Source organism: Filicampus tigris, chromosome 8 (assembly GCF_054856515.1).
Source record: "Filicampus tigris isolate MCC_2025a chromosome 8, RoL_Ftig_1.0, whole genome shotgun sequence".
NCBI lineage: Eukaryota > Metazoa > Chordata > Actinopteri > Syngnathiformes > Syngnathidae > Filicampus > Filicampus tigris.
In genome coordinates this window covers 11,850,582-11,875,428 of record NC_141224.1, presented here as the reverse complement: position 1 = coordinate 11,875,428, position 24,847 = coordinate 11,850,582, and the positions used below count along the sequence as shown (strand labels likewise).

Sequence of the window (24,847 nt, the reverse complement as noted above, 5' to 3'; positions counted from 1 at the left end):
TTGCTTTATTCAGCTACTGAGCCGTTGCCAAGGTATATTTACCTTGTATCTTACCTGTAGTCCAAGTGGGTTGAGGCTGCTATTCGTCCGACAGCTTATTGGTCCATCAGTTCTAATCTCCATTGCATACAGCAGGTTCTCGTCACGGAAGCGGGAAGGCCAGCCAACCTCAACCTCGGCCTCCCGAATACTACTGGGACCCGAGTTATGGAGCTGGAGACGTTAGAAGTGGTCGAGAAGTTAGTCATTTTATTGCTGTGGGCCTCAAGTGACTATATGCTATAATTGGGTTATCATAACTGTGGCGTGATGACGCGGGCCACCTGGGCTTTTGGCTGAACACTGCAACACTAATAGGCCTTCACTCAGCGGGGATTGAAGACAGAGACAAGACAAATCTACAGCTTCGGCCCTTGTTTGGCTTCAGGACGAAGAGGAATGTATCGGGATCTTAAATGAACCATCAATTCAACAAAGCCACCTTTCCACTCACTCACACGTTCTCGCATAGACATACACGGTCATTAACAGTGAGGTAAGTCATCCAAACAGGACATGATCCTGGTGCTGCGGGGCAGGAATTCTGGCTCAAGCAGCTAAAAAAAAAAAAAAAAAAGAGAGAAAAAAAACTGTCCTCTTTAAGTAGAAGCAGCTGCCAAGTGGGAAAGGACCGCCAATGAAAATCATTATCAGCTGCAGGAAAGGCTAGACACTGTATAGCGCTCTAGTTCAATAGTGGCCCCTTTAAAATCGAAAGACATCACATGTACAGCACATGGACGCACACGTTCATTGTAAACTGTCGCCAGTTTGTCTGCCATCCTCCCTCCTATCCGTAGTCTGCACCTCATTTTGACCTTGTTTTTCCTCTCGATAATTATCCCATGTTGAAAAATCATGCTGGTCTCCCTGCACCATACCTGCCTTCGCAGCCGTAACGTTGGGCGTTAACAGATTACATTTTGGTAAGTTCCCCTCCTGTTGCGGCCTAAATTGGTGCAGGCGTTTACCTCGTAGATGTGCGTCACCTGTGGGCCCACATCATCTTCCTTGACAGGCTTCTCTTTGGGCTCCCAGCGTGGAAATGGCAACACCACCTGAGAGGGATGAGACACCCTGCGGAGGCGAGGACACACAGGAGTGAAGGAGAATGAATCCATTAAGAAAACACAATTATATTACATTAGGTTTGCCCATTGGAGCCTAATATTGGTTTCAGTTTATTTCTGAAAATAGTGGAACTCTCAAGTGAGATTCTTTAAAAGCCAAATCAACCCAAACACATTTTTCTCAAGAATATGTTCCCAGCAGGCCCACGAGTTCAACCACGGCATTCTGATTAATATTGCGTTTGTGGAATAGGAGTTAAGCAGCAAAATGCACCCCTTTTTAGCCATTTCAGGGGGCGGCCATTTTGTCACTTCTGTCAACTGAAAATGACGTCACGACTGCTCAGGGAGGTAATGACATATCACGGCTACGTTTCAGAAAACAGGTGAGCCGTGATTGATCGTTACCTGAGCCCTGAGACACTGTGATGTCATCTTCAGTTGACAGAAGTGACAAAATGGCCGCCCCCAGAGATGGCGAAAAACGAGTGGATTAACTCTTATTCCGCAAACGCAATATTCATCAGAATGCCTTGTTTCAACTAGTGGGCTTGCATAGAACATATTCTTGAAAAAAATATGTTTGGGTTGACTTCACTTTAAGATTTTCTGGGCTCAATTGTCTCTTTGTCTTTCCATTGCGTGGCTTTTCTTAGGCTAATTTAAATTTTTAATGGTCAACTGTCGTCATGTGATTGCAGTGTACTGGAGCCAGAGTTTGGTCACACTGTCACATGTTGCATATACTGAAGCTAAACTATACAGTCAGAGCAGGTAACACATGTAAATAGGCTTTGATCCTCAAAGCATTCATGGAGAGACAAAACAAGAACAGTCGGAAAATGCAGACTTTTTGCCAGGGCTTAAACATTTGTCACCTACAAAATCAAACTACCACCTGAAATGTTTACACTTGGCTCTTTTTGAATCAGAATTAATTCTGGATCCACATGAAACATTTACCTCTTTTTTGATATTCAGATCTCACATAAGTACAACAAATTACAATTTGACTGAACAGAGATATAAACAGCTGAACACATGTTGAATAGGATTTTCCAAGTTATATTTAAAATGCTGCCAAAATGCAGGATCCGATCTGGACAAATCTTTTTTTAATATTAGAAACTGTTGGAAAGAAAGTAAAAGCAACCGACTGTCTTATTTGAAACAAAAAGAGTGGCAACTAGTCATGACAACGCGCTGTGAAACTCCCAAACTTTAAACGGACGCTTGATGGCAGCTGACAACACTTATTATGTTTTTCCACTTCAACTGATGAGACTAAAAAAGTCACGAGTCAGAGTTTGCATGTTTGAATGCATATCAGTGTACATGCCGAGGGCTTACAATTAACCCATGTGCACATGATTACAGCAGATGTATTTTTTTTTTCATTTAATCATGCACATTACACTGTGGCAGAGCAAAAAAAAAAAAACAAAAAAAAAGACAAAATGCTCCAAGCACCAAAAACACAAAAGCAGATCGTTTGTATGTCAGAGATGAATAAAATGCAAGCACTCACCCTCTTAAATCAATCTGAGCTTTGGCAACGATGGCTAGATTCAGGCTGACTGGGTTGCTATCAGGGTTGTCTTTGTTGGAGCTGCGTGGGGGATGAAAATTCACCGTGAGTGTTAAAGAAATAAAACACAGACACCCCCATGTTGTAAAACTGTGACCTAATATAAGTGATAGGAATGTCCTAGATGATCATTTTATTCTGTTGTCGTGTTTCACTGCCATTGACGAATTCACTTGTCTTTTCACGGTCCAGCCATTCAATCCCAGGAATTGATCTATATTATTTACAATTATTTTTTTCAAACATTAGGGTAAAATAGGGTCTGAAAATGTCTGGCAGTGAATGAGTTAACTAATGTGCAATTGTATGCCATGGGACCTGTCCTATAGTCAACAAAGTGGGTGACAAATCAGGACATATGTCAAACCAAAAGCCACACACATCGAATGTGCGAACAGCTTTTTCTCAGTCCACAATACCCGCCGAAAATCTCTTTCAGTTCAGTACTGTATGTGTATACGTGTGCGTCACTCATGGTGGGCGTGTCACCTGTGGATCTGTAGCTCAAAGCTAATCTTTGGTCCAGCATCTTGGAGCCTTTGGACCGCAAACCGCAAACCAACAGACAGCTGTGGAGAGTAGATTAATGAAAAAAAAAAAAAAAAAAAAAAATCAGTTTGAAAGAGTTAAGAAGAAAGAAGTTGGATGTGTCCATTTAAAAGCCACATGATACCCCAGTGTCCATTAATGAGACAGGAAAGGCCCAATTTACCAGGTCATTCTTCTGTTATTATGTGAGAAGAAGATCCAGTCGGTAGTGTTGACAAGATGCTTGTGAATCCCCTCGTCTAACATAAAACACATGCAAGCGAGTGCTCATTGCGAAACTACACAACAGCGCGCATGCACACGTGCGCGTGAGCTCTGCGCTGGACATCAGGCCTGACATATGGTTGTGAAAATGACAGCAAGCAGACTAAAAGAAGCGGCCCCGTGGGGGCACGAAGATTTGAGGCCGTCTATATGGAACACATTAGCGAGGCTGGGGGAGAAGAACCAGGCGCTGAAGATCCAAAGAGGGCAAACGGGTACGGGTCGGTCAGAGCGATGACGACACAGAGGTCTGATCTAAAAGCGGCAGTTAAATTTTTACTGTTGCCGTTTTATTCCTCGGAGCGGAGCATCTGTTGTCAGCATGGAGCTGCAAAAGGCTCATTTCAAGTGCCTTAAAATTACGTGTTGTTCACTTCAATGTTGGATTTTTGCTTAGGATGGCAAAATGTGATTGTCATGCCAGTATATGGCTCCAGATGCATCTTATCCACATGAACTAATAAGCGCTTTGCTTTAATTCATGTTTCCAGTCGATGCATATTCTTGTTAAAATGCAGATTGAGTGAAACTACACTGCGATGCGGACTGCAAAAAAAAAAAAAAATACAGCTACAAAACCTCACCACTAATGAGACCATAAACCTGTCACTTACAGAGGGGGGTTGAGATTGAACATGCTTTGGTGTGAAGTATAAATGGATAAGCAGACAACCACTATCAGATCATAGGCATTATCCTCGCAGACATTTTAGCTGCATACATTATGCAAGCAGAAGAGAAAGCACAACCGTGTAGATGTTCTACCATAGTGGGGAAGTCGGCTTTAGTTTCACCAACTTCACTCAAAATTCCTCAAAATGGAAGAACAAATAATTGGTTGGTGTCACGCTGACATCTAAAGTACTGGACTAGGAGTTGAACAACTACAGTTGTTTTTTTGAAAAGTTGAGTCAAAGTATTGATGACATAGCGGTCCCCAACCAGTTTTGTGTAAGGACATTTTTCAACGGACCGGCTTAGAAACAAGTAAAAACAAAAAATTGAATTTTGTTGTTGTGATGATCTGTGTTTTTGTTGATTTGGTTTAGTTTTGTTTCACGTTTTCGTCATGGTTTCCTTGTGTTCCTTTTTTCATGTCTTGTCTTGCTCGTTAGAGGCTAATGTTTCCAGCTGTTCTCGTCAGCCTGGTCACTCGTGTCTACCAATCAGCACCCGCCGCCACTCGTGTCTAGTGCAGGTGTTCCTCGTTGCCTTGTCAGTTTGCTTGTATTTAATTCCGTTGTTTTTTTTCTGTCTTTGCCGGTTCATTCTTTCTGTTGTTGTTGTGTCTGGTGTCAAGCCCCCAGGTCATGTCATGTTCCCAGTTATGGTGATTCTATTCGTGGTGTTTGTTTTGTGACTTTAAACCTCGTTTTCTGGACTTCTGTTGACTTGGTATTTTGGATTGTTTCACCGTGCCTTGTTTCCTTTTTGTACTTTTGAAAATAAATTCTTTTTTTGAGACGCTCCCGCTTCCCATTCTTGCCTCCCTACTTCCTCGCACTTGGGTACTACACAAACACAAACCGTCAACTTATAACAGAATGAATGAATATCAAGCTTTAAACCAGGGGTCTTCAATCCTGTTCCTCGAGGCTCGCTGTCCTACCTGTTTTCATCTCACTGGCTGCAATACACCTGATTCAAATGATCAGAATCGTAATCCATCTCCTGCAGCCCTTGCTGATTATCTGATCATTTGAATCAGGTGTGTTGCAGCAGGGAGGGATCGAAAACAGGCAGGGCAGTGGCCTTCGAGGAACAGGATCGAGGAGCCCTGCTTTAAACATTGATGTGTAGTAGTAAAGTCGATTCGTTATAAACACAAGTAACGGATGTGTAATGTAAAAGGTCATTTGTGTATATACGGCAACTGGCGGATGACAAAAAACGTCCATAAATAGTGTACGGTACATGCTGTACATACGCTTTGTGTATGAGTGTACCGCCTCTACTACATTTTGCCTGATTCAAAATCCGGTGAAACTTGCTTCTTGATAGACAGAGATGTTATGAGAGAATGATCAATGCTATTATCCTGTCACACTAAACATGTTACACTAAATGTACATCCCAAATTATGCTGACTTATCACCTCACAATCACTCTGTAGGCATTGTACACTTGCACAATCTAATGAGATCAAATACAGGAGCTGCAAGTTTGCACTAAATTATCGACATGTAGTCGTTCCGGTAAAGGCAGAACTTTTGATGTCGCTCTTGTAATGGATAACGTTACATTGTGCAGGTGTGCTCAGTGTTGCGGCCACCGTGTGTTTCTAATCAATATTCATGAAATGGTCTCCTTTTTGGTGATTACATTTGCGTTCCATCATACTAGTTCAGACTTTCTATTGCACTTCTCGGGGTTGTGTGTGACATAAAGCAGAAGGAATGACTGAACTCCAGCGATGACAACTTTCTATAGGCCAGATCGACCCAGCATGCGCATGGGGGTGCATGCAAGTATGTTCGGCACAAGCCTGTGGATTCCTGAGCATCCAGCGGGGGCAAGGGGAGAGTTAATAACTCTCATCTGGGCAGCTGGGACACCCCCCCCACGCACAAATACACACACCTTTTTCATACCTCATTATGCTCTCTTTCTTCCCCATGCGGTGTAACGTGACCGCATAATTGATTTATAACAATGCCGGGTGTCACATCGCCTTGACACCTTCACTAAGATCCCGCACCATGACACACACACACACACACACACACGCATGCTAATGTGACATGAGCTCCATATATACATTGCAGGAAATGACGAGCTGTTACTTTACAAAGCCTCGACTCCCTGCATGTGTCAGGCATCCAGGAGGTAAGTGGATCCTTATTGCACTGAAACCCTCAGGTATGCAGCACCCTCACTTGGTGCGCGAGCGGAGTCAAGGCGAACGAAATTGTGTGGAATGGAATGAGGGTCAAGGAGATGATAGGTAACCATTGGAAACAATCAATCAGTGTGCGTTAAAGCTGAGGAGATGCAGTGCCGGCTTTTAGGAGGGGAGGTGACAAAAGATGTTGGAAGGAAAAGCGCTTGATGGATTTGGAGTGTGCATCCGCTCACCTCGGTTTGGGCCACCATGGGATTGCCCAGGTCACACACGACCAGCCTGGAGTCATTCACCATCTTGTATTCGCAATTCAGCTGAGCCAGAGACTAGAAGAAGGGGTTGTGGTGGACACATGTGGAAAAAGAAAAAAGAAACACAAAAAGGGAGTTGGGTGATTTAGTTGGGTGGTATGAGGTGCTGCACAGGCCACAAATAGTATTTAGCTCTACCAAAATTATCACATGCACCAAAAACCTCACACAGGCTAAAAAACAACAACATAAAATACATCAAAATATTGTCAAACCAAATAAAACATTCTCATTCACCTCCCCCCAAAACCTTTTTGCTAATGCCATTGTGAGAGATTTTTCACTGCATATAACAATTTTTTTTGTTGAGTGTGAGTGTTTCTGGTTGATGTGCCCGGTAAATATTTTTCGCCTATGGATGCACCTTATAGACAAGCGGCAGGCGAACAAACAAAGGAGGGAAACTACATCAAAAAGGGGCTAGGAGGGAAGAAGAGGAGGTGAAATTGAGAAGTGATGAATGCTCTGACAGTAACAACCCCATCCATCATGCAGCTCCATTACACTCTCATGAGTGTAGACACACACACACACACGCGTGCGCGCGCACCCACACGCGGACACAGAGAGAAGTAAACACCCACACACGGCAGTTGACCCAGTCGATTTCCAGGGGGCCACTAATGCAGCCTAGGCATCATAAAAGGAAGCTTTCTGGGCCTTTGCCAGCGAGGCGTAAACAGCTGATTGTGCCGCCTTAATCGGCCCAAACAAACACGGTCACGGCACAACAGGAAGTGATGTCGCACTGTAGCCGCATGCACGCTTTATGTTTTAAGCATGACGGGACAATTGCTTCATTGTGAGGCTTCTATTTTCAGAACTGGTGCGCCTGGGCAGGAACAGGATCTTTGATTTAGAGTGTGTGTTTGTGTATGTGCGTCGCATGTGTGTGATTAATTCCACCTCGACTCTTCTCTCCACGCCGATGTAGTCGGCCTGGGATGGGATCAGTACATGCAGCTCCGTCTCGTAGGCTCCCTCTCCTCGGTTTGCCGCGGTGATGGTCAACATAACCAAATTGTCATCTCCGATCACCAGTTCAGAGTGGTCCCTGTGGGGGCATTTCATCTTTTACTCAGGTATGAACTTCATAACGTGATAAGGTCATGTCAGTGTGAATCATCAGTATGCCCGGTCGTGTAATTCAAAATGGAAGCAATTTTTGCAAAATAAAGGTTTCTATGCTCTAAAGTAGTATCAAATTCTAGCCCAAAAGAGTTCGTGCATTTCTTCTTAAAAATACTTTCGACATTTCGCAATGAATGCATACCAGTCCATCTATTACTGTATTGAAAAACCAAAATGTCAGAATGCACAGTCAGACAATTGCTGATCATCTGATTGGCTAAAAAGAAACTACTTTGTCCATGTAGATTGCATTTTTATAATTCCATTGTGAGGGAATGTTATTTTCCTTTTAACTCCAGGGTGGACATTATATATTATTAAAAATACTCATGTATGCGTGGTCTACTTTTAAGAATATGACTCAAGTACTATCCGTCACTCTAAAACCAGGTGGTGAAAAAAAAAAAGAATTGAGTCAAAAAGGGGTAGACCCACTACTTGGGTCAATTTGACCCAACTTGCTGAGTTGTTTTGCACAAAACAACCTTTGAATGGGATGTTTTGTAAAAAAAACAAAAAATTGTTGGAAAGCTGGGTGGGTCAAACTGACCCAAGTAGCAGGTCGGTCTCTTTTGGACCCAAATTGTGTTATTTTTGACCCAACTGTGATACATTTGTGGAATCAAATGTCCTTGACCTCAGCTTGTGTGCATGTATGTCATTCAGTAGTCGGTGACAGGATGTTTGTATAATGTTGCCACGGAGATGGCATGCATCTGGAAGCACTACAGAGAGAAGGCTGGTCCACACACACACACGCACACACACTGCTCCACACGGTAGAATGAACTATAATGCGCAACTTTGATGTAAACCTTTCTTATTGTTTGAGGACAAACTGTTTTTTTTGGGCTTGGCTGTGTCTTTCTGACGAGTTCCACGTATTTTGGTTGAGGTGCTGGCTTACATGCTGGCAGTGAGCTGAAGGTCCGGGATGCAAATATTGTCATCACCGCAGTCCAGGAGAATGTAGGCCTGAGGGGAAGAAGAGGATTGTTATGAGGAAATATTTAGGCTCCACTGGATATCGTCCCACCAAACATGAATGGACGCTTCATTAGGTACACCTATGCATATTTCAAACAGGATCCAATTAGGGAGCTGTATCAAACATACATACATACATATATACATATATATATATATATATATATATATATATATATATATATATATATATATATATATATATATATATATATATATATATATATATATATATATATATACACACACATATACATATATATATATACACATATATACATATATAATACATATATATATATATACATATATATATGTATATGTATGTATATATATATATACATACATATACATATACATATGTCTATGTATATACATATATATATGTCTATGTATATATATATATATATATATATATATATATATATATATATATATAGTTTGACATATATATAGTGAATAAAATGTGTTGGGGGAAGCCCTTACTATGACTTTATTTTGCATTACCTAAATCCCCAATACAATTGGATGGTAGTCAGTTATCAGTCAAATTTGCTTTACAACTTGTACTCAGAGTCACGGTGAGCTGGAGCAATGTCAGTTGACTTTTGGAGTAGGGCACATTGCCAGCCATTCGCAAGGCACATACAGACGAACAACCACAATTCACACCCACAGACTATGTAGTCTTTATTTATTTATTTTCTTAGAAATGTGGGAGGATTGCCAGAGTCGAGATTAAAACCTGAATCTCGAACCCAAAACCATAGTGCTGACCACTAACTCAGTTGTTTGGAGGAGAATTAGGGAATCTTAGAGTTACATTCAAAATTTCTGGTCATGCACACTACAACTTTATTTGGAGGCTGTGAACCATCTCTGAGTTTGTTACTCCCGTTTATTGACTGTATATTGAGTTTGGATGCCCTCCAAATGTTTACGTGGGTTTCGTCTGCACAAATTCACCAGCAACCCAAATAAGGACAAGCATTATCGACGTTGGATGAATTTTAAGTTGTCTTTACTTGACAAAAAAACGCCTATTTATGCGTGTTAAAGTTCACTGCTTTAGTGTTCATACTTACATGCTCCTGAAGGAAGGTGCTGCTGTAGTAGTTGAGGACCGGTGGGAGCATCTGGCCCTGAGAGGAAGGAGCCAAGCTGTAGTTCAGAGCCAATGATATGGGAGTCAATTTGTCGCGGAACTCATCTTCCTCCTGTGGAGAAAGAAAGAAACCAGCATAGAATCCAAATTTACTGTAAGCAGATCATGTGGTCTATGCGTGTGCGCCTCTGTAGTGTGGTCTGCTCACTCTCAGGTAAATTGTGTAGCTCAGGCAAGACCGTGGATGGCCATGGCCCAGCGTTAGGAGTCCAGTAAGCTGAGGCTGCTGGTTATCCAAGAAGAGGACTCGCTTCACACCCCCTCGGACACCTTTCAACCAATCCAAATGCAGCTCCGCTTTCAGCTCTGAGGAGGATGTAAGAGGGATGGGTGGAAGGAAATTATTCACTAGTTCGATTCAAAAAATGAAACAACTATATAACACAGATTTTTTTTTAAAGCACATATAGGAAGGTCAATTCCTAACTCATTTCTATATTTATAGTATTTTGATTTTTCTGATGTACAGCATATACATGCATATATCTAATTTCATGTAATGGTGAATTTTTGTAATCATAATTTTCTAAAAATGAAAATCATGAAATATTGATCTTCACTTTTTGAATTGAGATACTGAAAATACATGTTTAAGTTAGTTATGATATTCTACATAATAGAGATGTACATACACATAAAACAGTATTTGTTTTGATAACTTTAAAATACTTTTCAGAAAAAAAAAGCCATTTTTTTGGAGTTACCAAACACTTCATTGTTTAAATTTGTATTATACGTTATCCTTGAGTAATTCAATAAATCAAACTATCATTCATAGTTGTACCTCACTGTCAGGGGGGTACTATTAAAAATATTTCTAAGATCATAATGATAATTATTCATTCAATTAATTGATTGATACAATGACTCAGAGGGAGCGTCCCATGCTGCTGTTATATTTACAGTATGAATGAAATACGATGACATGCACCACACACACCCGCGGAGCTTAGGAATCTGTCTGCCTGCACCTCGATCAAATCCACCAAAATTGCGTTACACCACCTACGCCGAAATTTAGACCTGCTTTCAGGCAGCCTAAAATCTAGTCTATTTTGGTCACCAAATTGCCAGATGCGCCGAGGGCATGCAATAGAATACGCCAGAACGCCTATTGAGTCGTAGCGTGGTTCAACAAATTCACAAAAACGCTAAACTAGACTTGCCCCACCCTGAAAATAAAGTTTTGTCAAATTCTCAGGTGCACCAGGGGCGTGGCAACTCCATCAGTTGGAATGCACAGAGGTGCAACACGGTCTGCCAAATTCCCAAACACGGTAAACTAGACTTGCCGCGGGACAAAAATGAAGATGTGCCCGTTTTAACGCCGAGTGCATGGACGCTTGTCGACAAAAGTAGGGCCCAAAAGGTTAATGCAAATGTACCTAACCTAACTGTGTTCACTATAGCTCATACCTGTCAACTTGTACGTTTTCCCCGTATTTTATACGTTTTTTGATCATTTCAAATTGTGTACGCCGTATAACAATTTTTGTACAGGGAAAAAAAAATCCGGAGCGTCCGTTAGCGATTCCGACTGCAAACTTCGGCCGACTTTCAGGAGCAAAATCCACCCCCCCGTTGTGCGATAAATACCGTGTAAGATTAAAAATAGATACTGTGTAAGATTATACACAGAAATGTACGGGCAAATTACAACTTTTGTAAGAGTCAGCACAGCCCGGGGTTGACAGGTATGATAGTTATTGTCTAAAAAACATCGAGACTTTCAATCTAGAAGCGACATAATACTACAAAGCTCCCAAAGAGTGAGGAAAAGGCTGAGTTTTACAACCTTTCTCAGACAGTTCAAGTGTCCAAGAGAGTTCTCAAAATTGGTTTAATAATGCATACAAATAACAGACATTGTGGGGACTGACTAAAAGTATCAATTCGTGATCAAATATGAACTTGACTATATGTGGACAATCTGCCCAACAGTGATGGAATGTAACGTGCGTGTGTATAGTACTTGCAGGATAAGTTCATGTCATACACATTATAGAGATCGGAATGGTGTGAATGCGTCAAAATGTGCTTACCCACAGAGCGGGGGATGCCCACTCCACTCACTTCTGCACATACATCCACCTTCAGGCTGCAAGATAAGTGATGCAGAGTTAATGTTGCGTATGGCAATTAATGTGGACAATTTTATGAACTTAATCCAGGTAATTTATTTCTTCGGGCGATGAATTCCTCAGGGAGCGTTGCTTTAGATAAACAGACAAGGGAGCCTGGACAACTGTTGTGCATTTCCTCCATTTATGTCTTTATCAATATACGTGTATGTGGTGGTGCACGTTTGTTATCACCTCTTTAAATCAAGGAAACGGTAAAGTGAGCCCCACATTAGGGGTTGCTAATATCCCATAATCTAAGGAAGCGTGGGGACAGTCCTGAATTAAAACTACGGAACACGAGGCAGTTTGTTTGGTTCCACTTCAACAACTCTAATGACTTCAATGTACATAATTGAGCTCGTCTGATTCTCCTCCAAACTCAGTAATAATGAGTTGGGTTTCCCGAACATAATAAATGTGTATGATGCCGATGCTTTAATGTCTGTAGTAAAACACAAAACTCCGCCCTCCCCCCTGACTCCCTCCAAGTTATTTAGACTTAGGTGGTTTTGTGAGTGTTGCATGTGTTTTATATTGTATGTATCAGGGTGGGTGTGATCTGGTGTAGAGGTAAGATCGGACCTAAAAAATCCACCCCAACCCGACCCAGGCCCGCGGGTATTAAAGCCCGACCTATTAACTTGATTTGCAGGCCCGAGCCCGAAGCAAACCCGAAATTTCATATTTTATTTGTGAGGACTCGGGAGGAGGAGGGGTGATATATGATAACAAATTAAAGCCTGTCTTTTGTGACGAAATCTAAGTTAAAAAAGACTGGATAAACATTTACCTTTTTTATATTTCTGTGTCTGCAGAGGTTACATTAACCGACAATTTTCCATCATTGACGGATTTTTTTTAAGAGTTGACGGGAAAAATTTAAGGCCGCCCGTCATTTTGACGGGTTGAAAATTGGGCCCTAAACCACAGCAGCAGTACATCCTTAAGAATCTAGCGCGGCACTTTAAGAGAGAGAGAGAGAGAGAGGCAGAGAGACAAAGAAGAATAATGACAAGTGGATAATAGAGAGAGACAGGAAGAAGTTCTTTGAATTGTCATTGCAAGAGTTTAGTACAGTAGGTGTTGTGATGAGGCGAGTTGTTTTTTTGCGGACCTTAGTTTCCTTGGTTTAGTATCCACACATCGTTTTAGTATACATTTTTATAAACATATATTAATTAACAAAAAAAAAGTCAGCGAGAGAAGCCCGGCCCGACATGAATGTAATGATTGACATTTTAGGCCTGACCCGGCCCGAAATTCGGGTCCGGTCGGGCTTGGGTTTAAGATTTTACCTCTAATCTGGTGTGATTCTTGTAATATGCAATGCGTGTGTGGTATATAATACACATGGGTTTGCAGAAAACAGCCGTTGCACTTTCTTAGTCATGGAATTGTTCCTAAACATACACGTGTGCTTTAGCACCAAACACATTGTTATTATTAGACACGCTTACTGTAGCCCCCCCAGGTTACATTTAATGAGTGAGAACTTTTTAAGACATTTTATACCACATCTTAATCCTCAATCCATCATTCATGGCCTATCTTTTCCTGTAAAGCATTAGATAAGTCATTCATTTTTTTTTTAGATACTGTGACCAATATTAATTGACTGGGCTCAATCTGTTTTGACTTTAAAAGAACAATGAGAAACAGTTACTCATAGTCAGCACGGGATGCATGCTTGGATGCATAAAAAAGCCAAATTTAAAACTGCAACACTTGGTTGGATCCATTTTTGCAAAACTGATTAAAAAAAAAAAAAAAAAAAAAAAAGGGGAATTCATTGTTTGCATATTGGAGAAAAAAGAATAAGGGGGATCGGTTTCTGCATTTTTGGCGATGAACCCACAAACTACTCGAAAAAAAGCCTATCTCTGAGAGAATCAACCGCAATATAATAGTTTGTTCATTGTACAATGTGTTTTGAATAAATATAAATAATAAATGTTGTATGTATCAGTGATTTTTTTCAAAGTGAGTTGAGCTGAAGTTCCCATAATAATGAATACAAAGCAAATTTAAGACTTTTTTTTTGTACACATGCAGTAATATAATCATGTAATTCAACAGCGAAGAGAAAGCTTGTCTTTTGAGTCTTGTTATTAGTTAATTGACCTTATTCCGTGCCTAAAAATCTTTTAGCCTTGGTGGATTTGCATGACGATTAAGGTCAACATTGCCAAGACAGATGTTGCTGTATTTTTACACTTGGATGAATGATACAACGCTACTTAAAAACATACATTTTACAGTTAGTAAAGGTTTTATAATGGTCATTTCTATTTTGTATGGTGAAATCAAATTTGAAATCTACATAAGCCTTAAATGTTGCACTGAATTTCTCATTGCTGATTGTGATTGGCTGGGAGAAATTGTACTTAAAGCGGAAGTCAACCCAAACATATTTTTGTCAATAATATGAAGTTGAAACACGGCATTCTGATTAATTTTGCGTTTGTGGAAAATAAATCAAGCAGCAAAATGCACTCGTTTTTAGCCATCTCTGGGGGCGGCCATTTTGTCTTCTGTCGACTGAAACTGCTCACAACGACCAATCACGGCTCAGATTCATAAAACAGGTCAGCCGTGATGTCATTTTCAGTCGACAGAAGACAAAATACCCACCCCTAGAGATGGCTAAAAACGAGTGGATTAACACTTATTTCACAAACGCAATATTTATCACAATGTCCTGTTTCATCTAGTGGGCTTGCATAGAATATATTCTTGAAAAAAATATGTTTGGGTTGACTTCCGCGTTAAAAAACACACAAAATTTCTTTGCCTACTATAGTTGTGTGCCATACTTTTTGCCCATTGTTACAACAACCTACGTCAAAAACTGGGCCTGCTATGACTACAAACATTCACCTCTTGACCCGTGGGCGTCTCTCCATTGGCGTCACTTAATTCTGTGTGCTGCTGTTTGATCTTGTATGCGTATGTGTGTGTGTGTGTCATGGCATATCTGGTTCCATACCTCCGAACCAACTTTGCGTCTGTTTATTTGAATTAGCTGAGTATTATTATGACACAGCTCTATAGTTTAGTGCTTTTTGTCAATCAGGCTCAAATCTCTGTTCCCGTCTCAGCCGCCGCCAACACTCACATGTTGCGGCACCGTGATGGCAGCGAGCCCAGCACACTTCTCTTGTCTAAACAGTCCCACTTCCAGCCCTAATATGTTCGGACCAACGCTAGACGTAGGTGAAGCAGCGGGAGAATTTTAGACTCGGGCGTCATTCAACTGTTCTAATTGACCCACGTGAAAAATAATACATTGAAAATAGGATTATACGGTTTCAAATTAACTGAATCCTTAAAGGTTGTATGAAATATAGTTTGGTGTTGCACTGGATCCTGGTTGATGGCAGATGTGTAAAAACAGAGGTGAAATACTTGTGTGTGTGTGTGTGTGTGTGTGCTTGCTGTGGTTGTGTACGTGTGTAAGGTTCTCCATGAAAATCAGAATTCCAGCCACAGATTCCGGATTCATTACAGCGGCAGCAGATCTCATTAGTCCCATGTTTGGTTTAGACTTTTATCCTTTTAGTTTTAAATCACCAGCACATATGAAAAAAGATAATACAAAAATATTTTTAAATGTTCCTCTCTTCAAGCACAGGGGGGAGTCAATGTACTTTTCCAGGGAGACAGATTGGAGGAATGTGACGATATTAGGCACAGATCCAGACTGAAAAATGTGTATTTCATTGATTGCTTTTAAATACAAAGTACACGGGGCACTCAGTTAATAAAGCTCCATTCCTACGAAATAACTTGAATTTGTACATAATTCAGACCGTGCCGTAGTTTATCACTAATCTAATGTTAACACAGTTGTAAAGTCACAATCACAGTAAATATTTGTATAAAAACACGTTCATGCCATGAATACAGTGTAAAATACTCAAATGAAAACCAGAATGTATGACGGTAACTGAGGGTGCCTATTTAGCGGTGTGACTTTCTACCTTTACACCGCAGCGCAATTTAGTTCATCGCAAATGGTTCGTAACCTCGAAAAGTATGTCGAAACCGAGATATATATATTAGAAAATCACCAAAATCTCTAATCTGATGGTAACTTCTTCACAATACTGTATAATTATGTACATGAACACCTCCAGTCATGTTATCATCAGTGTGAGAGTTCTGTCCAGTATCCCAGTAGCTTAGCATGGGACAATTGCGGCACTTAAGACCACCCGGAAGTCTGAATTATCCCACTTCCACTTGGAGCTCACGACATCCGACCTCAAAGCGTTCCAGTCGAATGAAAAAAAAAACATGGCTGACGACCACAATGAGGTAATGTTTTGCTTTGTTTTTGCATACATAATGTGTGTCAGAAGTCCTGACAACATGTTTTTTTTTCCAGCAGCCTTGATCATTTAAAACACATTTTAAGGGATAACTTCATACACAGACTTCATACTGTCCATTGCTTTGAATGTGCACGGAGATCTTACCAGGTCACCATGGCATCGGTGAGCGGAAGATGACACTGTCTGTCATCGGGATTCAGGATTCTGGGGGTCAGGATCATTGCCGCATCCACAGACACAACAGCTTGAGCCCTATACGAGAACACACACACATTCACATGCCACAACACATTTAAATGTTGGCTATTTTTTGAAAGGTAAGCCTGGACTTTTAAAGAACCAAGGGCAATGTCTTGCATTACCTGTACACAGACACTTCTCCAGCACCAAATGACCCCACGATCAAGTCTGCATGGGAAAGAGAGAGAGGGAAGATGGCAAATAAGAGGGTTTCAAAGAGGCCCACGGATGGGATTGATTTGAAACCCTCATACAATCTTCATCAACACACACTCCTCGTGTTTAATGCACACTCACAAGGACACAGTGTGTACCCATGACCCACACCAGACTAAATTCAGACACCCCAAAAAAATGTTCAAGTGTGTATTTATATTTTGGCTACATCGTACCACATTCATAAACAGTAACGCAAACGGCGCAAGATAGCAACACAATCTCATTGTCAGCAGCTATTTTGTCGTTTTCATGGAATTTGGGATGAACTCCCAACTTTTAATTGGTTTAGAGGAATGCTGATATTTAATGCTTGTGGTTATAGGGACACATGCCTTATGAAAAACACACATACACACATGCAGAGAGACGTCCAAACAATCACTGATTAAAACAATCTGTCAGTTGTAGAAAGAGGAACTGAATTGATTTAAGCCACCAAAACCAGACATGGCCAAGCTTAAGTTAACTTGACCCTGAGAACGAAAACCCCATAATGCACCCGGAGAGCAAATAATTACAGTTCTATTTTCATAGTCAATTAATCACTTGTGTTTTTACAATTGGCTAATGCATTTTCAGGCAAAAAGTGGTAAAACCACATTAGACGCTCTGGTTGTCAAGGTGATATGGGTAATTGCAATAAAAATTTGGCTGATAAATGATGTTTATATGTGTGGATATCGCATACATACAGGCACAGTGGCCTAGTGGTTTGTATGTCTGTATTTGAAACACAGTAGAAAATCTATTTCGGAATATTTTCTGAATAGTTAACAGACACAGAAATCTCAACCAGTGATAATGCATTAATTAGCAATAGGCAGATGTCCATCCAAAATGGGACAATTTTCCGATTAAAATGGCTAGTCATGTTGCGACCATTCTTGACGAGCCATAAAAACGTGTTAAAAACATGATTCATGTTGACACTCACCTGAGACTGAAAAGGTAATATGCATGCTAGGCGAGTTAGCAATGTCACTTTGTAAATAAACTGACCAAACCCCGAGTGAAAACTCAACATGCTTATTAAAACAGAAATTGTAACATTTGAGACGTTTTTGTTTTCAGGCTCCAAAAACAGAAATGATCAACGCTGTTTTAACGATTATCACTTCAAAATGATCCAATAGCAGAAATAGTAGGCGAGGACTTTAAAGGTTTTCTTTTGTAGCTCGTCGACGCATCTAAGCTAGTCGATTTGTTGCACGACTCCTGATCGATTGCTTTGGCAGCATATTGAAGCAGTGGCTTCAATAGGCTGACATGTTTTCTGAATCTGAGTCGTGATTGGTCGTTGTGAGCAGTTGTGATGTCATTTCCAAGAAAAAAGAAAGAAAAAAATGGCCGCCCCCAGAGATGGCTAAAAATTAGTGTATTAACACTTATTCCACAAACGCAATATTTATCAGAATGCCCTGTTTCAACTAGTGGGCTTGCATAGAACATATTCTTGAAAAAAAATGTTTGCGTTGATTTCCGCTTTAAGAAAACTTGCCCATATAGTTTAATTATACCCATGTCGCTGTTCTTTGTGGACTGTGTCCCTTCCTATGTATTTAAGAAGGCGACTAACGGAATTGAAAAGAGTCACATCTGTTTCTGCCTTTGCCTGAAACCGCTACATTAAACATTTCGGCCCCGTCCCACATCCCCCTGGATGCCGGGTGGCGCTATGCGTGGTTGTGACAAGAAAGGACCTCACGATGTGGCTTTTGTGTGGAACTTGGAGGTGTACGGCAAAGGCGCGGGGGAGACGGAACACAATGAAAGGCGGGGGAGCGGGTAAAGGCCCATGTACCGGTACTTGGCCTTTAATAGGCTCCAATCTGTGAAAGCCATCAGGAAAAAGGTGAGTTTTCACCACATTATGAGAGACGGAAGGAAACCACCTTGGTCCGAAGTTTCTTGGTCCCGCTGGCTGTTTTTGAGCTCTGGAAGGAGGAAACCCCATTCCTTGCAATTGGCAGGTATCTTTCCTTAAAACCACTCTCTGATTTGAGGGTTAAGTGGAAGCCTTATATCAAAATAATGGTTTACATTCGCTTACATGTCAATCCTTTTCTGCCAGCGCACAGTGTTTTAACTCACTTGGTAACTCGGCCTCTCGAGCTGAACAGTGTCCACCTATTGCAAAGAAAACACGACCTTGGCGCAAAGTTTAGACAGACTGTCAAGCTGTCACTGGCGGGACACGCTGACTGCCGGCGAGACTGCGGGGGACCAGCAGCGATGAGGCGAGGTCAAAAGTCAATGGCACTCAGTGGAAAAGAAGATCTGAGGAGATGCTGGACGTTTCTTCATTCTTGGGTGTCTGTGTGGGATTTTAACCTATTCTGTGACTTATTTGCGCAAGTGCATTGGGAGATAGGTTTTCCATACGATTTGCAACATTATACCGTAATGAAGAGCTGACAAATATTATTTCTGGAGTATTTTAAGCAATCTGCACTATTTTTGCAAGTTGAGGGAAGTTTGCAATAAATTCGCACTTGATGACAAACGTAACGACCTCACAGCACCACACACATTGAGGACACGACTTTCTGTAAATCAGCACGGCTGTGTGACTGGCAGGGAAATGTTGTCCATTTCTCACCTTTCACCCCTGAGATGCAGCGAAAAGGCATCCACAGGGAATGTGAGCGTGATTCAGTGGCTGACCCTCACCCTGTGTTCCTGCAATGCCTCCAACACATTTAATGAAATATCATCTCTGTGTCTTCAGTTGAAGGCATTTGCGCACCTGGGGTGCTCCTTTGCACTGAAACACAGTGATGTTTTCAGCGCGAGAACTTGTGCGGTTTACAGCTAAAAAGGTGGCATTCTATTCGATTAGATGTTTTTCGTCAACCCGCTTTATGCCGCGGATTAAGGATGGGCAAAATACTTTAGTAGATTAACGGTTGATCATTCTGTCAATCAATTGTTGATCATTCTGTCTTGACGCAGTTAAGGTGAAATGGAGTGCATTACTTTCTGTTCAAGAGTGGCTCAAGGCTCAGCTTCGAAAAACAGGTGAACCGTGATTGGTCGTTACTTGAGCCCTGAGCAACTGTGATGTCATTTTCAGCCGACAGAAAGTGGCAAAATGTCCGCCACATGAGATAGCTAAAAATGGGTGGATTTTGCTGCTTTGCTCATATAACCAATAATCAGAATGCGGTGTGTAGACTAGTTAAGGTGCATAAAACATTTTCTTGGTTTGACTTTCTCTTTAAGGACGACACTCCGTTTTGGTTTTAATTCCTCATTTAAAAAAAAAAACACATTCAAGATACAAGTTTTCCTCACGATTTTGGGACTGCAGGGTGACATTTGCAGCTGGCTACTAGTGTGGACTGAATGGGTGGCAACAATTGGAAAATGGCAGTATTTTGAGGAAAATAGCTCACAGCAACATACTCTGAAAAAAAACAAACTATGAGGAAGTTATTTGTGGGAACGCTGAACTAGTTCATTTTAAAATTTGTGAACTGAAACTAGCTTGCGCAGAAAATGAACTTTCACAACACTGGTAGTCACAGTAAAGTAAGTTTTGCTTGTTTGTCATTTTGGTGCCACTATTGTCCACTTTTTGCCAGCACCCTCAGTTTCCTACTGAAAGTGATCAAATAAAAATAAATGTATACGACACCACCCTCATTTGGCGATAAAAGCAGCTCAAAGTTACACTGAACGTTAATGGCGACTCACAGGCCTCCCAGTTCCCCCATAAGGCTGATCAAACATCTTTGCGTCCTTTGAACAGCGTGACTTTACGGGCCTGCAAACGACTTACCATGTGTGTGTGTCCCACTTCCGTCTACTGACTCCTTAATGACAGGCGACACAGGCCGAGCGCTTCACATTTGTGAGCTTAAAGGGTACAAGTATTGGGGTTGGACCACTATTTTGCCACCCAGCCACTCAACCCAACTTCCTCCTGCATCAAAGTTTCAACCTGCTACCCTTGTATTTGCATTTACTGCACGGTGCTCCTGATTGCAAGATTTCTAATTACCAGTTACACAAGGCCTTATTTTGATCATGAGCCGGAACACACTCCCTACACTGATAATGAAACAAATCAAAAGCCAGTCATGTCAAAATGTGTGCACTTAGACGTGTACCTCCATTGCAAAATGAAGAAATCTCTCTCACTATGGTCATATGCGCACAAAAAGGGGAAAGGTTGGTGCAAGCAAAGAAAAGAAAAGGTCAAGTTAATTGCGGTGTTATACTTGGAGCAGAGTGGTTCCAAATTAGGGAGAAAATGAGCCAGTAAAAGTGTGATTTTACAGCCCTGCTTTATTTCTAAAGCTGTATTTCTTATTTATGTGGCACCTGATGTAAAGAAGTTTGCATACAAACTGATTTACATTTAAAGAAATCTACTTCCTAATTCAATAAGATGGCAGAGGTTTGTACTTAATTGAAAAACAGTAATTAAATTAGTTTCTGCTTTAATGGCTAAATGTTATTGGGGAAAATGCATGATGTGGAGGGAGGGAGGTCCAGTGGTTGGAACAGAGGGATGACTAGATGGGAAGAAATAGAAGTTGCATTCTCAAATAGTTACACACAAAACAATGGAAGGAGATATTGAACAAATGATGATGGAGTGACAAAGGTGGGGTGGAGGGAGGGAGGGATGGCATAATTAAGGTGAGATTGAAAGAAGGAGGGACAAATGGCTGGAGTGAGGAAGGTGGGGTTGGCTGGAGGGAGGGATGGAGGGATGGATGCTGGGAGGGAGGGATGGATGGATGGATGGATGATATAAGGAAGGTGAGATTGAAAGAAGAAGGGACAAATGCCTGGAGTGAGGAAGGTGGGGTGGGTTGATGGATGGGGTAAGAAAGGGGTGGAGGGAGGGAAGGATGGAGTGGGCGATGTTTGGATGTAGTGAGAAAGGTTGTATCGAGGGAAGAAGGGAGAGAGATGATGAAGGGAGGACAGATGATGAGAGGGGCGGAGGGAGGGACAGATGATAGATGGAGTAACAATGACTGGGTGGAGGGAGGGATGGATTGTTGGACTGACGGACGGAGTGAGGAAGGGGGATGAGTGAGGGAGCGATAGAAGGAATGATGGAAGGGCAGATGGAGTGAGAAAGCTGGGGCCGAAGGAAGGAGGGAAGGATGGCTGGAGTGAGGAAGGTGGGTGGGATGGATTCATGGATGGATGTAAGGATGAAGGGACGATAGATGGAGGGAGGGATGTTATGAGTGGATGGATGGATGGATGGATGGAGTAAAGAGGGAGGGAGCATATCCAGATAGCTTGATAGATACATATATGCATAGATGGATATAGATGTAAGGGAGGATGGTAAGAGGTTGAAAGTAGTAATAGATGAACAGCAGGAGCAATGGACGAGTGGAAGGATGGGTAGCAAGCTAGCTAGTTAGATAAGGATAGATGAAATAGAGATAGAGAGATAGATAGATATAGAGCTAGATAGATTGATAGCTAGCTAGCTAGCTATCCTTAGGTAGCTAGCAAGCTAGATAGATGGATAAATCGAGGCGAATTGTTACATAAACTCAGAGTAAAGAATGTATTCAGTTCATTGGCACTGCTCCTTGGCGGCCCTCCTTGTAAATGATGACTTCAGCAGAGAGTGCTAAGGGAGGCAACAGAGGAGAACATGGCAAAAAGAGGACGGATGAAATGTGGAGGTCAGGAATGAAGAGGAGGGAGGATGTAATAAGAGCAGCTGGAAACCAAGGGGAAAGAGACGGATTTGCAACTTTGAAGGAATTTTGATGATACAAACACAGTGAGCACGCAGCGCCAGACAGACTTGTGTCTTTACCAGGGTACTGGTTGCGGTCCAGGTCCTGGCCTCCTCGCAGGGTGAAGCCGTAACCAGGCAGGCTGCTGGCAGGGGCCGAGGCTGCTTTCAGCTCTTGGCTCAGGGTGAGGCCCTGCGTTGTTGCATCTCTGTGTCCGTTAAAGATCAATACTCGTCCTCCACTATCCTCTCCACCAAACGGACAACCCACTGCCACGTCTGAGAGATGACACACATGCACATGGTATAGACATCAGAACGGTTGTGGTCCCTTTGAGAGCAAAGCAGGGGAAAACATTCCCAGCGACCTTCGTCTACCTGCCCCATGACAATATCGGTAAGCTCTTCAGCATCCTTTCAGATCATTGCCATTGGTTTAGCGATTAGTTTTTTATTTTTCGGACTTATTCAGGTCATTGCAGGTATTCCATGCAGTATTTGAGCCAGCTTGGATGTTGAAATCTCATCCCAACTGTCTCATAAGAATTTAATAGGAATAAAAAATGCAAGTACTTTTCCACAATGCAGCTATGTCACTATGCTCCGAGAAATGGCATCCTGCCTCAACTAATTCCACAAACATTATTCACATTCTGCTGAGAACAAGTGAGAACATTACCTTAAAAGCACCTGGGAATTTGGGGCAAGGGCATAAAATAAAACAACTACAACAACAATAGCATATGTCCCCTCAGGTTGAATAATTGTGCAAGATAATGTCAGAGTCCACCCTCCTAGCTTAGCAAATAGCAGCTAGCACAAAGCTACTTACTGTACATAAAAAAAATGGGGCTTGTAAAACATTGTATATGCGAGCTATATTTAAAGTTTTTACTTATTTTAAACTTGGCTTCTTCCCATCTCACTCTCTGACTTTTTACACCTCGAGACCACCAGCAGGCCACTGGTGGAACAACATAAAATCTGACAGAGACGAGGTGATGAAAAGGCCTTTGATGTCACCAACTGGTTCTGTGATTTTATAGTTATATTTTCAATAAAATGATTATTTGTTATATTATTGTGTTTTATTATGTGCAGTAAATTAAATTTTTAATTATGTGCAGCACTTTGTTTCAGCTGGGTTTTTTATTTTTTTCTATAAGTGGCATTTTAGAGTCTTTAATTAACCAAACATGCATGTTATAGGAATGTGGGAAGAAGCCAGAGTACCAAGAGAAAACACACACACTCTACACAAAAGGCCGCAGCTGAGATTCGAAACCCGATTCTCAGAACTCAGAGGCAAATGTGCTAACCACTCGTCCAACATGGAGCCGCAAACAAAAGCAATAACCATGAATCAATCTTATTAAATTACTAAAAATTCCCAAACTTTTACAATAGTAGTGTATGAAATTATAATAGTTTCTTGAGACTCTCTTATCACAAAACATATCCAAAGTGTATAGTTAGCTGATGTAGATCTCATGACAATAGGACAACACATAATACTTGTTTAGCTCAGCGTAAAGATGGAAAAGTGATTTCCTTTCCATGTCCAGGAAGTTATTGTTGTTTCCGTATGACTTTCTGTTTTCTTTCTACCACCGCCTCAGCGCCAACTTATTTCCCATCATTCCGTAATTTTTTTCACTGCAGTGCTCAATTATAACAATCTAAGCTCTGGGCGGAATGAGAAAATAGATTGTTTCAATTTTGCAGAAAGTGGGGTTAACCATTTCTGCCTTCAAGATTAGGCAATCGTCTCCCGGCGCTCGCTCCATATCTTCAGGATAAACGTAAGAGCCCCACTGATCTTCTCATCTAAATCTTGGCGGGACAGCAGGTAAGCATATTTCCATAAAAGGTCAAACTATTACCTCAAACCGCTGCAGACGGATCCCACACATATAGTGGAAAAACACACACGCATATATGAGCAGCACCTGCCTCATAGAAAAAGTCGGATCATTATATGCAATCTGGCTTGGTGCATATTTGATGAACTTACACCCGATCTTGTTGTGCATAAACACCTCGAGACATCCTGTTTGTTTCTGGACCCCCTCAGTCTAAGTCAGTCTAAACAAGTAGTTCCACATGAAGCCGACTGGAGGAGAGTGGATAAGTGCATCCATGTGTGTATACGGCATGTACTGTATGTACAGTATACCCTGTAGTAGTAGAGTGTACACTGCAGCTTTGAGTTGCTTTGTGCCTGTACTTGTCTAAAAATAACAGTGTGTGCAAAAAAAGAGCAAAC

The 24,847-nt window shown here is 41.4% G+C and overlaps 1 protein-coding gene across 2 annotated transcripts in view; it reads right to left on the bottom strand.

The window, feature by feature from the left end:
* itga8 (integrin, alpha 8) overlaps positions 1–24,847 on the bottom strand; it is a 54,998-nt gene that overhangs the window by 5,450 nt on the left and 24,701 nt on the right. For both annotated transcript variants that reach the window (XM_086037063.1, XM_086037065.1), the window contains 13 exons: positions 22,663–22,860; positions 16,766–16,811; positions 16,548–16,655; positions 11,989–12,044; positions 10,095–10,252; positions 9,867–9,998; positions 8,702–8,769; positions 7,570–7,717; positions 6,586–6,678; positions 3,187–3,266; positions 2,638–2,718; positions 1,011–1,116; positions 55–213 (listed from right to left, as the gene is read on the bottom strand). In XM_086037063.1, the coding sequence (XP_085893189.1) occupies positions 55–213; positions 1,011–1,116; positions 2,638–2,718; positions 3,187–3,266; positions 6,586–6,678; positions 7,570–7,717; positions 8,702–8,769; positions 9,867–9,998; positions 10,095–10,252; positions 11,989–12,044; positions 16,548–16,655; positions 16,766–16,811; positions 22,663–22,860 (1,433 nt within the window). The remainder of the gene's footprint in view (positions 1–54; positions 214–1,010; positions 1,117–2,637; positions 2,719–3,186; positions 3,267–6,585; positions 6,679–7,569; positions 7,718–8,701; positions 8,770–9,866; positions 9,999–10,094; positions 10,253–11,988; positions 12,045–16,547; positions 16,656–16,765; positions 16,812–22,662; positions 22,861–24,847) is intronic.